We start from the raw sequence: 14,060 nt of genomic DNA on the forward strand, positions 1-14,060 counted from the left end.
GCCGCGCATCCGACGGAAACATAATTGTGACATATATGCCTAATACGCCAAAGCACGCCATCTTTATAACGCGGCTGCTTATAAACGTGCCTGGTCTGGCCCAGCCGCAGTAAGCCGCGCGGCTTCCGTGCTGTTCCATAAGCTGTTGTCTCGGAGACCGTTTGTTTACGCTCAGATCAATTAGGAAGGTAGGTTTTCGAACATTTTATTTTTGTAATTTACACTGTGCACTCATGAAGTATTTGATGTAGTAATTCTATAATTTAGACAATTATTTGGTCGAAATTACATCTACTGCAGATTTGTACAGCTCTACTGTAGTAAGAACTTATCCATCAGCGGGACCACAATAAATGACCGAGGATTTATGCAAAATGAACCGAGTTTGTATCGCACTAAAAGTTAGAGAATACTCCGGATTAGTACAGAATTCTATTCAAGATTAGAAATAATTTATTTACTCATTGATGATCCATTTTCTAGTCACATCTTATCTATGTGAGCTAGGTAGGTGATTCTAGATGCTATTTTCCCCGACTGCGTTTGTGAGATCTGTGATCTTCCTCATCTCCGCTGGTACCATTTTCCATATCGCTCTCAATTTCTCCTTCTTCGCTCTCATCCTTCCCGTCTACGTTATGATCCGTAGATATTTCAGCAGATTTATCAGCGGTCTCTGTCGATTGCTCAGTCGGTTCAGTGGATTTATCAATTGTCTTCTCCACTATCTTCTCCGGCCGTTTCCGCTTAGAACGTTCATAATCCTCTCTCACTCTAACCATCTGCTTCTCAAATGCAACCAATCGATCGCTTTCATCTTCGATCGCAAGAAACTCGGGTTCGTTCTTGAGCGTCTCGCGGACCTGCTCCCAGGTTGAGTCCTTCGTGAGAGCATGGGGACCCGAAAGATGCCTCATAGCGGACCGTAACGCTTCGATTTTCCTGCGCGTCCGACGCTCTTCCGCATATCGCTCATCTTCTAACTTGCGAATCACTCGCGACATTTGACGATCGAACACATATCGACGTACCTCGGGCTCAACTTGCTCTGTAATTCGACTGTGTCGAGCGATGACTTCTTCAAACTCTTCAAACGTAGTTTCAGGCCTGATATGAAAATGGTCTTCAGCAAGTGCATCTAGGAGTAAATCCCGTTTGATCCGTAGATCTTTGCTCTGCCGTTCCACCTCGTCCCAAAACAGTTCCTGAGGGGTGGAGCCAGGCTGTCCAACAAGATCAAGATATCTTTTATCGTCCTTGATATCCTTGTATATATCCATCCATCGAGTATCATGCTTGATCTTTTCTTGTTTCACGAGATCGCTAAGCAAGTCGATAAAAGCAAGCCGTGCATGACGCTCCTCTGCATGCTGCTTCTGTTTCGCCGCCTTACGTTCATCCAGATACCGCCGTTCAGCGTCGTTAACTACCTGTTCAAAAACAACAAGGATGTCGAACATGTTCAGCTGTCTGATCCCCGGCTGAACCCTTAAATCCGAATCATGTTTGATCGACTCAATCACGTCCGACCAGCGCGTGTAGACATTGATTTTTGCTGACTTGGATAAATAGGTCTTCATCGAGTCCATTCCTCTTTTCCTCAGTTCATCCCGAGCCAATTGTTCCTTCTTTCGCAACTCACTAACGTACTCTTTAAAAGCTACTCTGGCTTCGTCAGCATAGGCCAGATATTCAGGCTGATTGCTGATTACGCCGACCGCAGTTTTCCAGCGTGTATATGGCTTGATTTGGTCTGACATGCGTTGCAACATTGCGATGTAATCAGCCTTCCGCTTTTCTATAGTTTCTTTTGCAATCTCACCCATCTCGCGTCGCGAGTCGGCAGCCCATTTCTCGAAGGTCGCACGCCGGTCTTTGGCGTCAGGAATTAGCAAATATCTGTCGTCTAGAATGACCTCGCGCATAGCTTGCTCCCAAGTCCAGGTATAATCGACGCCATGGTCTTGCAACATTTGCTGGAACGTCTGCTGGGGGTCGTCACGATGGTGCGGACGATTGTTAGATTGATCAGGCTTGCTGCGATTTTGTTCGTGCTCGGCTTCGGTCTCGAACTGAGGTCCAGCACTAGCGACTAGCTGATCTGAATTAGCCGTACTACGCAGCTCCTGCTCGAGTTTCTCGCGTTCCTCAAGCTCTTCTGCCCGCTCTATTGCCTCTTTGTACTCAGCGGGAATCTGCCATACACTCTGCGAAGTCTCTTTGTTGTGCCAGTACTTGCGTCCGTCCGAAGTCTCGTACTCTTTCCACAACACATCTTTCAGAGCGCGCTCGCGCGCTGTCAGAATGGCATCAGGTTTCGTCCAGCTCGATTCTTTCGTCTTCGTATTATAAAAGTACTTCCTTCCATCTGCGGTTTTATGCTCTGTCCATTCCGCCATTTCTTTTGGAGTTCTAGATATTTCCAAAATATTGAAATGCTAGTTGCCGAATTTTTTGTATACGATCCGCATCACGTGGTTGCGCGATCGACATAAAGGTACTGTAGCATTTACGGCTCCATACCATTCTACTTGATACAATATCATTCCATATTATCCATTATATTGCATTTCAAGGTTATATTATAATACATTATTAAAATATAATAGAAGATCAGTCATGTCAACTACAGACAAAAAAATAGAGACTGCGCAGCCAGCCAAACAAGAAGAGAAACCAGCGGTTGTCACTCTCGAAGAGGACGACGAATTCGAGGATTTCCCAGCAGAAGGTTTGCTGTTCCTGTTGAAATAATGCGTATGTCGATCGACTAACAAAATCAGATTGGCAGGATGAAGACACAGATCTTGCTATTCCTGGCGGTAAAGATCAGTTGTGGGAAGAAAACTGGGATGACGATGACGCTGATGATGATTTCTCTGCGCAGTTGAAGTAAGTATTGATATTTTCTTGTTCACCGTAATAATAATAAAATATTAATCAATTCAGGGAAGAATTGCGCAAGGTGAACGAGAAATGATCTTCTGATCCGCGGTTGGATCGCTTTCAATTTCCTCAAATGGCTTTGGGGCTATGTACATTATTCTTTTCCAATATCATGACAATCTAACCATTACTTCACCTCAGATAACATATAATGCCATATTCGCTTATATTCACTCATAGCTATTACAATATATCCGGATATCCAAACAATTTTCTACTGCCCACACTCCAAAACTACTGTTCAATACCAAAATCAATCAACCAGATATACCCACAGACAGACTTTATAAGGTCTTTAAGTACTGATCACAGTACGCTTTACAATCACACCCTCCTTGTCATACAGTCCTCCCTCAATATCAAAGTCCTCACTACATGTAGCCTGTGTAGACGTCGGAGACTTGTAAAAGGTCTGTCCAGAGTAATTAGGCGTTCCCATCGACTCATTGATATTATAGTTCACCAAGTTTGCAGCGTTTCGGCGGTTTGCAATAATCGTATCGTTCGCTGCTGATGCCCACACAGCTGACAGTGGTAGTGAAAGAGCAACTACAAGCGTTCCCAGCGACGACATGGGAGGCCCGAGATCTGCGGACATCTGGATGATGACAAGCACCAGAGGTACAATCATAACCTGCGTACCCATAATCAAAATGACTTGCAGCGGGCCAAATTGGCGATGTGTACCTAAAACCTTGCGTGCCAAGATTGATCGGTAGAGTTTATAGCAGAAAATTGCACAATAGACAAAAATTGAAAATGAATACAAAACTTTTGCAGTAGTCCACGCCCAGGCGTCCTCAGGTAAGTCACGATACGCAAGGATATATTGCACGTTCTGAACAACGACAACCGTCCAAAACGCAACGACAACACAGGCCAAGGCTACGCACGCTATGGTGATGCGACGCTGAATGTGCGGATTTGTTTCAAACACGACTCGAACCTGGAAGATCAAGGAAGTCTCGATTGCAATGGTAATGAGAACCTGCATAACAGAAGTAACACTCGATTCAACGTAGGGACCCATCGGAATGTCTTCGACATAGTAGGTGAAGTAAGGCATAGCCTTGTTAAGATCTCCTAGAGCATAATTGATCCACAGACCGGCCCGAAGCGCTACCAGAAACAGAGAGAGCTCGTTGAGGATGAACACTGGCGTCCAACGTTTACCTGGCTTAGTCAATATGGCAATTCCAATTGCAACCGCAGTACAGGCACCAATATGAACACCAAACACAAGACAAGGAATAGTTGTGTCGCGCATCCAGAAATCGAGATCCGACCAAGTGATATTGATGTGAGAACCATCAGGCATCAAGACCTCAAAAGTCTGGTTCATGGGAGCCAAGAGCTGATCAGACATGATTTGCACTTATTGAATTGAAGTTCTTTTACTCGCAGCTTCGATTGGAAGGTCAATTGCTAAGCAGATGGACTGGCGACGCAGGCACAACATGAGATTTTAAGTAGACTGGATCCAGGACGAGAAGCAAGACATTCTGCCTGCGTTGAGGCAGTAGACAATTCTGTCTAAAAGAACAGTCAAACGACAAAACGGGCGCATTGAAAGCCTATTAAGAACAAGGGGGGTAGAAGGGGGGTTGAATGAAGGCGAATGTGGCAGCTCGACCAGATTTAAGAACAATCGTAAAGACGCTGCGGTGCGTGTTAGTATTGTTCTATCTCGCATATTGGCGGCGCCATTTTGGCTTGTGACGCGCAGAGTGGTCCGAAAAGCGCTCAAACAGCGACAAAAAGAGCGGAAATTTAGACAGAGAAATCCAACCAGAGACATAAAGCTATTTAATGTTCTGTTGACATCTGCATCGACGTGAATTCCTTGGTTCCATTTCGTCGACAGTCGGGAACAAGCTGGAACAAGCGAAAAGGACGATCAGCAGCATGATCCGCCACAAAGCAGCCAAAAATCGGGGGTTTCGACAAATAAAAAAGCTGTAGGAAACGAAAATCTGCTATGTTTTTACAAAATCAATTAAAAGCGTGTTTTATTCCCTCGATTTCACTGAATTCACATCTTGTCAAAGTTCTTATTGTTTGTTGCTCAGGCGGAAAGGAACAATATTAACGTCAAAATTCCTAACATGAACAAGGGCAAATTATAAGCCGCATATATCACGTGATTGAAATCATAGTTCTCAAGATCACGTGAAACTGGACAATGTTTTGTAAGGCCGTAGTTAAGAGTACATACTAAATAGCATAGTCCGGCACAACTTCGCGTGATAAGCAGATCCAAAACCACAATGACGGATCCAAATATGAATGTTGTTTGGTCTATGCTGGTTGAACTGACTGCATCACTCTCGGCCAATCGGGAATCGACTGACCGTCTAATTCGGTTGGCAGAGTCTGTAGGAAGTACATCGACCGCGGCCCTGACCGCAGCTACTACCGCCTCAACATCCTCCATATCATCCGATTCCGAGGCCTTGGATCATGAATCTAGCGTAGCAGAAAAGCTACTTGACGATCCTACATCTCTTGCCAATGAGAATGCAAGACTACGGAAGGAATTGGCAGCGGTGCGTCGGGACCGAGATGATCTTGACGTCCTAGTCCAGCAGTATGAGCACACACTCGGTCGCATCATCCAGGCGCTACGCGAATATGCCGTGAGTAGCATTCACCATGATTTGTAGAGATCTGTGGAGATCTGTGATAGTTGATATTGACTGTTTAGACGTCTCGAACAGAAGAGACGATCAGGCTGCATGACACGTACGCGCAGAGAATCGAGGATGAGCGTAATCAATATTCTGCTCTACATTCGCTTTATACGGATCAACAGAGCCGGATTCAAACATTATCTGATTCTCTACGTAAAGTATATCGGTTGATGCTTGATTCGGAAACATCTTTGGATGACAAAGCTACTGCAGATTTGTGCAGAGTTGTTCATGCACTCACATTAGAAAACAAGGGACTACGGCGGATTTTGCTTGGTGGATCTATTTCACTGGGAAATCTGAGCTCTGGTTAAATGCTTCTTTTCACCAGCGCATGAAGCTTACTCGTTTAATCGAGTTAACAACTAACTCATTCAATCCGACTCACTTGTTAGGTCTCTGCATTCCATATGTGACTTGGAAGTTTCTATATCAATCTAGGTCAATCCTAGAGTGTCCGTACGGAATCGCTGCGGACTGATCTGCCTGAGGACTGCATGGATGATACTCATCAGATTGCAATATCAGCATTAAAATTATGTCTACCTAATATGTACATAGCTCCTATCCTCTGATAACTATATCTGTACCCTTTGTCGTATATTTAACGCCCTTGTACGGCTTTGAAGGATCCTTATCCCCTCTAGAACTCATGATTCTAAAACTCTCCACTTTTGCGCCGCTAACAAGCATGCCTTGACAATCGTACATGATACGGATGTATTTCGGGTACTCCTGAGGCACTGTTCCGTTATCGTCAGTGGCCAGATCATCGTTCACAACAAGAGTACCGCGTAGAGTGGCATTCCAGCCCATTGGAGTCTTACCCGGAAATCGCCAGACACCGACACCTTTCTTTTCCATGTTGAACTCGCCTGAAGAAGCACGAGTGCTCTTAATGCTCTGAACGCGGTCGCCATCGTAGACAACCTCTACGATAAGGTTCTCGACATGTTTAACATTACGAGGAACTCGGGTCCACAGACGAACTTCAAACTCGTCCTTACCTGCGCCCAGTCCAGTCTTAAGATCGCCGCCCACAGGGCCAGACTCAACTCCAGAGATGGTATACTGCAGTAAACAACATTTTCCGTCGGGCGGGATGAAAGAAAGCGTACCAGGATAGTCACGCCAGCGGGATAACCGCACACATGGGTGGAACGCAGGTCCTTCGAGTATTCGGTTGCCAAAGGAAAGCACAAGTGAAATGTCGGGCACACCAGATAATCTGGTCGTAGCGTAAACAGTACCATGCGCAATTGCCACGATTGGTTCGGGAAGAACCTGAGGAACTGAAAGCGCAGGTGTATAGAAAGCGGAGCCGCCAACCTCATTCGAAGTTCCCGCAGCACTGAGCGAGTTGAGCAATTTTTGGGCTGGTGATAAACCGGGTATGATGACCGACAACGACTCCTGGACATCGATATAAAGTTCATTGTTGTTGTGCTTCACATTTGACCGGCGCCAGGGCAAATTTGAGCGAACACCAACATCAGTAGATGAAATACCTTGCATAGATGGTCCAGACGACGAGGACGAGGAAAATGCGGCCGCGCCTTTGCCTAATTTGGGGAGGAACTTGGAGAGTCCGTCCGAGTAGGGTACAAGATCGCGCAATGCGTTTTCCTCCGTAACAAAAGGATATCCATCATCGACCATCTCATTAAGTAGCATCATGATGACGGACAGATTTTTTTCTAGTTTGTGTCTGGAGATGGGGGGCTGGAAATAGTCGTGCAGCACTTTGATCAGATGTGAGAGAAATTCCAACGGAACTAGTGCGGGAATCGCCGAAGAGCACGGCAAAAGAAAAACAAGCGAATCCTGTTTTCGATAAAATAGTAATTCTTCTTTTGATAACCGCACAACGACTTCCTCAGGCGGAGCATCTCGAAGCGCGACTTGCAGTGTTTTGTTTGACGGCGGTGAGCTTGCGATAGGATACTCAAACAGTTGCTGCCCATTGCTGTCGGTTATATAGAGCGCAAGCAGCGACATTTTAAGTTTTGTCTTCAATTGAAGCCAAATTATTTAAATCGGATTCGAGCAAGTCTTAAATCTGCTTAAATTACCTATTTGCATCCGATTTTCCTGCTGTTAGGCTGAATCTATTGAGCTCGTGATGATTATAGCAGCTTAAGTCGAGGCCCGCAAATAAGGTTTGCACGTGCGGCGGATCCTAACTAGCGGTTGACTGACGACATTTCCAGGAATTTTTGATTTCTTAAAATTTAAAAAAATTTAGCTAAAAATTAGACGAAATTGTTGGAAACCGAATTAGAAGTAGCAGCAAACCGAGATCAATACATAAGATGTCTCTTGAAGCTATTCGCTACTCACCGCGATTAGCAGATTCGAAACCGTCTTTGACGATTCTCGATCAGCTGCGCTTGCCTCATGAATCGGTCTACGTAAATGTTTCTACCGCCGAGGAAGCACACCGGGCAATTGCGTCGATGACTGTTCGTGGAGCTCCCGCCATTGCAATAGTGGCCGCTTTAGCTCTTGCAGTCGAGCTTGTAAACCAGGAATCGAGTTTTACCGACGCAGACGCAGCTCGGTCCTTTGTTACGAGCAAACTGGCATATCTTGTTACCTCGAGGCCGACAGCAGTCAACCTCTCAGATGCCGCGCGAAAATTGACCGCTCTTGTCTCGAACATACCAGACGGTCCTGCTAAATCGGTGATCGATGCATACGTGGAGTCCGCTGAGAGAATGCTTGTGGCTGATGTGTCGGACAACAAGGCCATTGGTTCGAACGGAGTAGAGTGGGCAAAGCTACATGTCAGCCCAACTGATCCGTTTGCTATGCTCACAATCTGTAACACAGGGTTTGTCTTGTACAAAAACGATGGAAAACAAAATTGCTAACGCACCCAGTTCTCTAGCAACAGCGGGATACGGAACTGCTCTTGGAATCATCCGGTCTGTGCACTCAGCTGGCCTTCTTCAACATGTCTATGCTCTCGAAACACGACCGTACAATCAAGGATCCCGACTAACGGCTTATGAAATGGTACATGACAAGCTTCCTGCAACCTTAATAACAGATTCTATGGCCAGTGTACTGTTAAAAATGCACCCAGAAATCAAAATGGTTGTCGTCGGGGCCGACAGAGTCGCTCGTAACGGCGACACAGCAAACAAAATTGGGACCTATCAACTTTCCATCGTTGCCAAATTTCACGGAGTCAAATTCGTAGTCGCCGCTCCCACCACTTCGATCGATTTGAACACTCCAAGTGGCAATGAAATTGTTATAGAGCAGCGCAAACCCATCGAAATGCTCACCGTCCGCGGCCCAGTTTTCAGCGACAGTACGGGCGAGGTTGATATCGCTAACGTCCAAACAGTCCATATTGCTGCACCAGGAATTGACGTTTGGAATCCAGCGTTTGATGTCGCACCTGCAGATCTAATCGATGCAATTGTGACTGAAAAGGGCGTGGCAGAAAAAGATTCAAACGGAAAATTTGATCTGGTCAAATTTTTTTAGTCTTTTAGAACATGAGTTCCAAGAGAAGTGTTCTGGTTAATATTCTGGGTTTAATAAATTATTATAATTGAATCAAAATTCTAATTCAAAGCTTCAACTTCTGCTTCTGAGACTTCAGGTGTGTGCTGAAAAATTTCGATACCCGATTGTAACAAATCTATAATCTCGTCCAGACGCTGAACAACAACGTCAGTCTCGGGAGCTTCCTTAAGATGCTTGTTGACATCTGACTCTAATAATACTGTAGTTACACCGGCACGTCGCCCTGCCAGCATATCATCGATCGAGTCGCCTACCATGATTAAATGCTTTGGCTCGAGTTTCTACATCGTGTTAGCGGTTCATTGCCTGTGCGGTAAATTGCTTACCCAGTGCTTAGCAATATGTAATATTCCAGCCGGAGATGGTTTAGGAGGTTTGAAGTCTCGTGTAACTATTGGATGAAACAGTTTGCTCGGAAGAAATGTAGAAAGCAGATGGTTCACGGGTGTCTAATTGTTGGAATGGTGTAACGAGATCGAAAATAATACGTACAGGAAAATTGCGTGTACAGATAGATTTCAGTAGCTTTTGCTCTTCGAGAAACTTTTTTAGTTGTTAGTTTGAGCACGCTGTCGAAGCTGTGAATACTCACTTGCATCAGCTCGTTCAGTCCTGGTCTATTAGCTAAGGTCCTGATCAAAGCCAGTTTCACTTACCTGGCTGCGGTTGCTAGATAGCCGTGAGATAAATGATAGCTGAATAAAAAAAAGTGAGACCTACAATTTCAACCATCGCCTTGCGCTCTACTTGCCGTACCTTTTCGTGAGCTTCCTCCTGTTCGGCCACCTCAAGAGAGTAAATGTGATCAAGAATGTCGATTCCCTTTGAAATTCCAAGCACTTTGCGCATTTCAGCTTTTTTTGGTCAACAGGATCAGTCAAATATCCATCTTTCAATTGCTCTGCTAGCATACCAAACATCCAAGTCTGAATTGTCAGTTCTATTACACTTCCGTTAACGCACTAAACCTACCTGAGGAAGACACAACGTGCCGTCCATGTCAAACACAATGCCCTTGATGGCAATATCCGTCGGAAGAGTCGGTTTCAAAATAAGCCTTTGTGTCATTGAGTCTCTTCTTGTCAGTTAATCTGTTTATGCCGTAGATCGTGAACTCTGACTTTGCACCTACTAGTCGGCTCCTCTCAGCAACTTAGTCACCTGACCATTCTCACACATCTCCAGCCGGCATTGTTATCCTGTCTAGAGTCTATCTTACCAGATTTCCACAGAATATATATTTTCCCCATACCAAGTCAGCGTGCATTTCCCTTCGTTTTTCGTTGTCGAGTGATTCTCACAGCTTGAGATCAATGTCGGCCGCAACTCAGTTCGCGCAGGTTGCCCTAGCTGACCCAGCCCATACTCAGCAAGCTGCCACCTCACCTACTCCAGCACCTGTGGTGCAATCAAGCGATTCAAGTACTGCTGTTTCGGGAGATCTGAAGTCTTCAAAACACGATGTAGAGTCCGCAGATAGTGAGCTCCATCCTTCGCTTCCACCGGAACCACCAATCCGCACACCCGCCTACTCCGCAGCAGCTTCGATCGTGTCGACACCCATGTATCCTGACGATTTTGATTCAGGATCTGCATATTTCGCGCAGGCTTCTCCCGAGGAATCCTATCTTGCACCACGAGCTGCTTCGACGTCTATTCCGGCTTATATAGATACGCACGATGGATGGGGCGACTCGAATGCATACGCAGCAAACGACTACTTGGTCGCGAACGAGTCGACGGATGTGGGATCTCCTTACGGGGATATGGATGCGGGAGGTGACGTTGACAGCAACCATGATGTCCATCAGACGGAAGAATCCAATAATCCTCATGATACCGCTCCTCCCCAGCTTTCTAGTGCCAATGGGCATACTTCTATGGCTACCATGACATCGATAACTTCTACGGCTGTTCCCGTGACAAAGTCTGTACCGGCAGATTCTCTGTTTGGCGATGACGATCATATTGCTCCTGATCCCGATGAGGAAACTCCTTCAAATACGGAATCTGATCCGCGGACTTCATTTGAGACTCGTCCATCGACTGAATCTCCTAGCACTGTAACCGCAGTCTCATCCACTAGCAGTATTTCTCATAGCTCTGTAAATGGCTCGTCTCTGGCGCCTGCTCAAGCTTATCATTCAGCTCCTCATGTCCGGACACTGCAACAATCGTCTAAATCTCATAATCTTTATGATCCGCAGAGCTACTATGGTCGTGAGTCATCACAGCCAAGTATGTACTATTCTCAAAGCCAGGCCTATCCAAATCAACCACAGCAATATCAGCAGCCAATATATCCGCAGCAATCGTCACAAGGTGGAATTCCTTCTCAAAATCTGGCTCCTCCTACTGAACCTATTCTGCGCGCTCGTGTAACTGGAATGGAAAGATCAGGAAAAAAGGCACCGCTTATTAAATTTGACGTATACGTGAGTTATTTTGTAAAAGGTGCGATTACAATTTTTTTCTGACGTCTAATTCGCAGACAAATCTACCCCGATACCGCACTACACAGTTCCGAGACATCCGTCGAACACATGGCGAATTTCTTAAGTTGTTCAAGCATCTATGCATAGCAAATCCTGAATGCTTGGTACCGACGATTCCAATGGAGACAACTTCTGCAGGCGCAGGTACAGATGAAGATGAATATCGGATCAAGGCAAATTTTCAGAAATGGCTTGACCGAATCATGATGAACCGGGTTCTAATGAGAGATGAGGAGATCATGTACTTTATTGAAGCTGATTTTGGATATACCCCTATCACTAAAGCCAAAGCACCAGCTACTGGACTTCGACGCAAAGCGCTCAAGCAACTTGCACCTCCACCTGATGATTGTGAGGAGCTGGTCCGCTTTCGGCCTATCGCAAAGCAATTTTTTCTTGAAACTGGGAAAGTACATGATAAATTGCAAAGGATCAGCAAAGTGCGCCGGAGTCTTGGGTTGGCTGAAATTGAGCTTGGTCATAAGTTCACAAATTTAACGGCGCTAGAGTTTCAATCTGGCATGATCAATATGTGGAAGAAACTGGGTAAGATTGTTATGGGTGTTGGCGATATCGAAGGGGCGCATTCGATTGCGGAAATGGCAACTTTGGGAGATAGCTTAGCCTGGTTGTCGAACGATGCATATGTGATCAAGGAGACGCTTACCAACCGGCAGATGCTGATCCGCGAGTTGATTGCCGCGCAGACGACTTCGCGCAATCGCCATGCTACGGCTGCGCGGCTACGAAGTTCGGCGACCATTAATCCTCTCCGTGTGGACGAGGCGCTGACATCATTGGAGGAAGCGAAGCAGATCGAGGCTGGGCTGACGGCAAAATCCAATCGAGTGACTTCAAATCTGATTGTCGAGAAACGCAATTGGTACGAAAACACAGAACACGATCTTTTGTTTGATATCGCGGACTACGCACGTAGGGTGATTGATTGCGAGCGACGGACACTATCTGCCTGGGAATCTATTCGGGTCGATATCCGGGTCGCCGATGGTACCGGAGGGCTGTCACGGCTAGGGCGAAGCGATTTACCAGTGATCAGTCGACGCAGTGATTTAGTGAATAGTCAAGGGCCGGGCGGCGATAGCTGGAGTGGAGACAGGCGAGCAGCACACGGAAATGGATTTGAACCATCAGGAGACGAAGGATTGGATGGGGAAGGAGTATCGGAGGTGGATGCGAAAAATGCCGCTGCTCTTTTGGCTAACATGTCTCTATGACGGGCCACCGAGCAGCTATTATTTTAAATTATGACCGTGCACACCTATTTAGCTCTTTCTGCACAAAATTTAAAGTTGTTGTGATTTGGTGGATGAAATTTGGTGTCGATTAGTCCACATGGGAGAATGATTGTTATCTTTAAGAATATGAGCTGAATATGAATTGAATACAAAACAAGAGTTATATATACATATATCTGAACGAGATAACGCCGGAAAGAACAAAAACCCCGAAATTAAAAACAAAAATACTTAACGATTACTCCATGCAGCTCTGGTTTCACGAGCAATTGAAGTGAGGGTAGTAGAGGTGCTAGATAGAGACAACGTCGATGAGGCGATGGAGCCCTTTTTGTTCCCGTGCAACTTGCCGATTTCGTCGACAGCAGCCGAAATTTCATTGATATTGGTCTCGACGACCATACCTCCTTGAATAATTTCATTGAGTACGACGTGAAGTACTTCCCAACCAAAAACAAGGTCGAGTTCGCAGACATTATCGAAGCATCTATCAAGCGACTCTACAAAGACCTGAATCAAGTCGAGAATTCCAAGCTCTGATTCCTGCTCATCCACGACAAATACAAAATACAGTGTCGCATAATGTCGGTAGATGACCCGGATGTCATCGAGCTCAGACGACAGCATCGGGGGAGGAGTCAGGAAATTGCATTGTGTTGATGGCCGTGTGGACAAAAGCTGAAACAGCTGTGAGATCAGCACTTGCTGGGTTTGCAGGTCCTAAAATTATTAGTACAATTCTAACTCGATTTCATGTCACATTTTATTGTATTTGACTTACTAAAGGCGTGTAGAACTTGGCGAGCCGAGGAACGCCGAAGTTGTTAACTGATGTAGACAATGAGCTATCTTGATCTCCTCATGAAAAGAAAAAACTCACAAATCATTACTGCATTTATCATTTTTAATTGTTGACTTATAATTGGTTACCATAAAAATCTAAATACCGTGTACAACACAATGATGTTTCTGCTTTTGATAAGAATTAGTGGTTATTGATAATAATGACCCTAGGCTCTGTTATGGCTATCATGTTTTTCCCCAGGATACTGAATTCGAAAATTCAGACACCCCATTGTTATTCTGGGGACATGAATATTCATTGGATCATTTCCACTCCGTCGCCCTTGGTG

At 45.4% G+C, this 14,060-nt stretch overlaps 9 protein-coding genes across 9 annotated transcripts; 4 read left to right on the top strand and 5 right to left on the bottom strand.

Moving 5' to 3' along the window:
* Positions 1-146: 146 nt before the first annotated feature.
* On the bottom strand, positions 147-2,408 carry V1516DRAFT_648466 (uncharacterized protein). Its single transcript, XM_066920214.1, has 2 exons — positions 462-2,408; positions 147-412 (listed from the first exon to the last, which is right to left on the bottom strand). The coding sequence occupies exon 1, from the start codon at positions 2,397-2,399 to the stop codon at positions 525-527; it is 1,875 nt and encodes a 624-aa protein (XP_066779363.1). The 5' UTR covers positions 2,400-2,408; the 3' UTR covers positions 147-412; positions 462-524.
* Positions 2,409-2,527: 119 nt separating this feature from the next.
* V1516DRAFT_672030 (DSS1/SEM1 family-domain-containing protein) lies at positions 2,528-3,154 on the top strand. Its single transcript, XM_066921683.1, has 3 exons — positions 2,528-2,731; positions 2,784-2,892; positions 2,950-3,154. The coding sequence occupies exons 1-3, from the start codon at positions 2,620-2,622 to the stop codon at positions 2,978-2,980; spliced, it is 252 nt and encodes an 83-aa protein (XP_066779364.1). The 5' UTR covers positions 2,528-2,619; the 3' UTR covers positions 2,981-3,154.
* An 87-nt stretch (positions 3,155-3,241) lies between these two features.
* On the bottom strand, positions 3,242-4,312 carry V1516DRAFT_620951 (fungal pheromone mating factor STE2 GPCR-domain-containing protein; the record flags this gene model as incomplete). Its single annotated transcript, XM_066919509.1, has 1 exon — positions 3,242-4,312. The coding sequence occupies one exon, from the start codon at positions 4,310-4,312 to the stop codon at positions 3,242-3,244; it is 1,071 nt and encodes a 356-aa protein (XP_066779365.1).
* An 847-nt stretch (positions 4,313-5,159) lies between these two features.
* On the top strand, positions 5,160-6,277 carry V1516DRAFT_635017 (uncharacterized protein). The gene is made up of 2 exons (XM_066920005.1): positions 5,160-5,582; positions 5,651-6,277. The coding sequence occupies exons 1-2, from the start codon at positions 5,214-5,216 to the stop codon at positions 5,948-5,950; spliced, it is 669 nt and encodes a 222-aa protein (XP_066779366.1). The 5' UTR covers positions 5,160-5,213; the 3' UTR covers positions 5,951-6,277.
* V1516DRAFT_672034 (Mu homology domain-containing protein) lies at positions 6,121-7,732 on the bottom strand. Its single transcript, XM_066921684.1, has one exon. It carries the CDS (start codon positions 7,632-7,634, stop codon positions 6,201-6,203), a length of 1,434 nt encoding a protein of 477 aa, XP_066779367.1. The 5' UTR covers positions 7,635-7,732; the 3' UTR covers positions 6,121-6,200.
* A 152-nt stretch (positions 7,733-7,884) lies between these two features.
* On the top strand, positions 7,885-9,509 carry V1516DRAFT_672035 (uncharacterized protein). The gene is made up of 3 exons (XM_066921685.1): positions 7,885-8,469; positions 8,519-9,252; positions 9,382-9,509. The coding sequence occupies exons 1-2, from the start codon at positions 7,949-7,951 to the stop codon at positions 9,132-9,134; spliced, it is 1,137 nt and encodes a 378-aa protein (XP_066779368.1). The 5' UTR covers positions 7,885-7,948; the 3' UTR covers positions 9,135-9,252; positions 9,382-9,509.
* Positions 9,215-10,244, bottom strand: V1516DRAFT_663165 (HAD-like domain-containing protein; the record flags this gene model as incomplete). Its single annotated transcript, XM_066920490.1, has 8 exons — positions 9,215-9,457; positions 9,503-9,625; positions 9,669-9,719; positions 9,769-9,788; positions 9,833-9,845; positions 9,897-10,030; positions 10,090-10,102; positions 10,149-10,244. The coding sequence occupies 8 exons, from the start codon at positions 10,242-10,244 to the stop codon at positions 9,215-9,217; spliced, it is 693 nt and encodes a 230-aa protein (XP_066779369.1).
* On the top strand, positions 10,209-12,906 carry V1516DRAFT_706630 (uncharacterized protein; the record flags this gene model as incomplete). Its single annotated transcript, XM_066924162.1, has 3 exons — positions 10,209-11,611; positions 11,668-11,775; positions 11,797-12,906. Exons 1-3 carry the CDS (start codon positions 10,490-10,492, stop codon positions 12,904-12,906), a joined length of 2,340 nt encoding a protein of 779 aa, XP_066779370.1. The 5' UTR covers positions 10,209-10,489.
* Positions 12,907-13,032: 126 nt separating this feature from the next.
* On the bottom strand, positions 13,033-14,039 carry V1516DRAFT_226881 (clathrin adaptor complex small chain-domain-containing protein). Its single transcript, XM_066918769.1, has 3 exons — positions 13,808-14,039; positions 13,709-13,755; positions 13,033-13,647 (listed from the first exon to the last, which is right to left on the bottom strand). Exons 1-3 carry the CDS (start codon positions 13,827-13,829, stop codon positions 13,159-13,161), a joined length of 558 nt encoding a protein of 185 aa, XP_066779371.1. The 5' UTR covers positions 13,830-14,039; the 3' UTR covers positions 13,033-13,158.
* Between the last annotated feature and the right edge of the window lie 21 nt (positions 14,040-14,060).

The sequence above is a fragment of the Lipomyces oligophaga genome (assembly GCF_038497815.1).
Source record: "Lipomyces oligophaga strain CBS 7107 unplaced genomic scaffold V1516scaffold_2, whole genome shotgun sequence".
NCBI classification, from domain to species: Eukaryota; Fungi; Ascomycota; class Lipomycetes; order Lipomycetales; family Lipomycetaceae; genus Lipomyces; species [Lipomyces] oligophaga.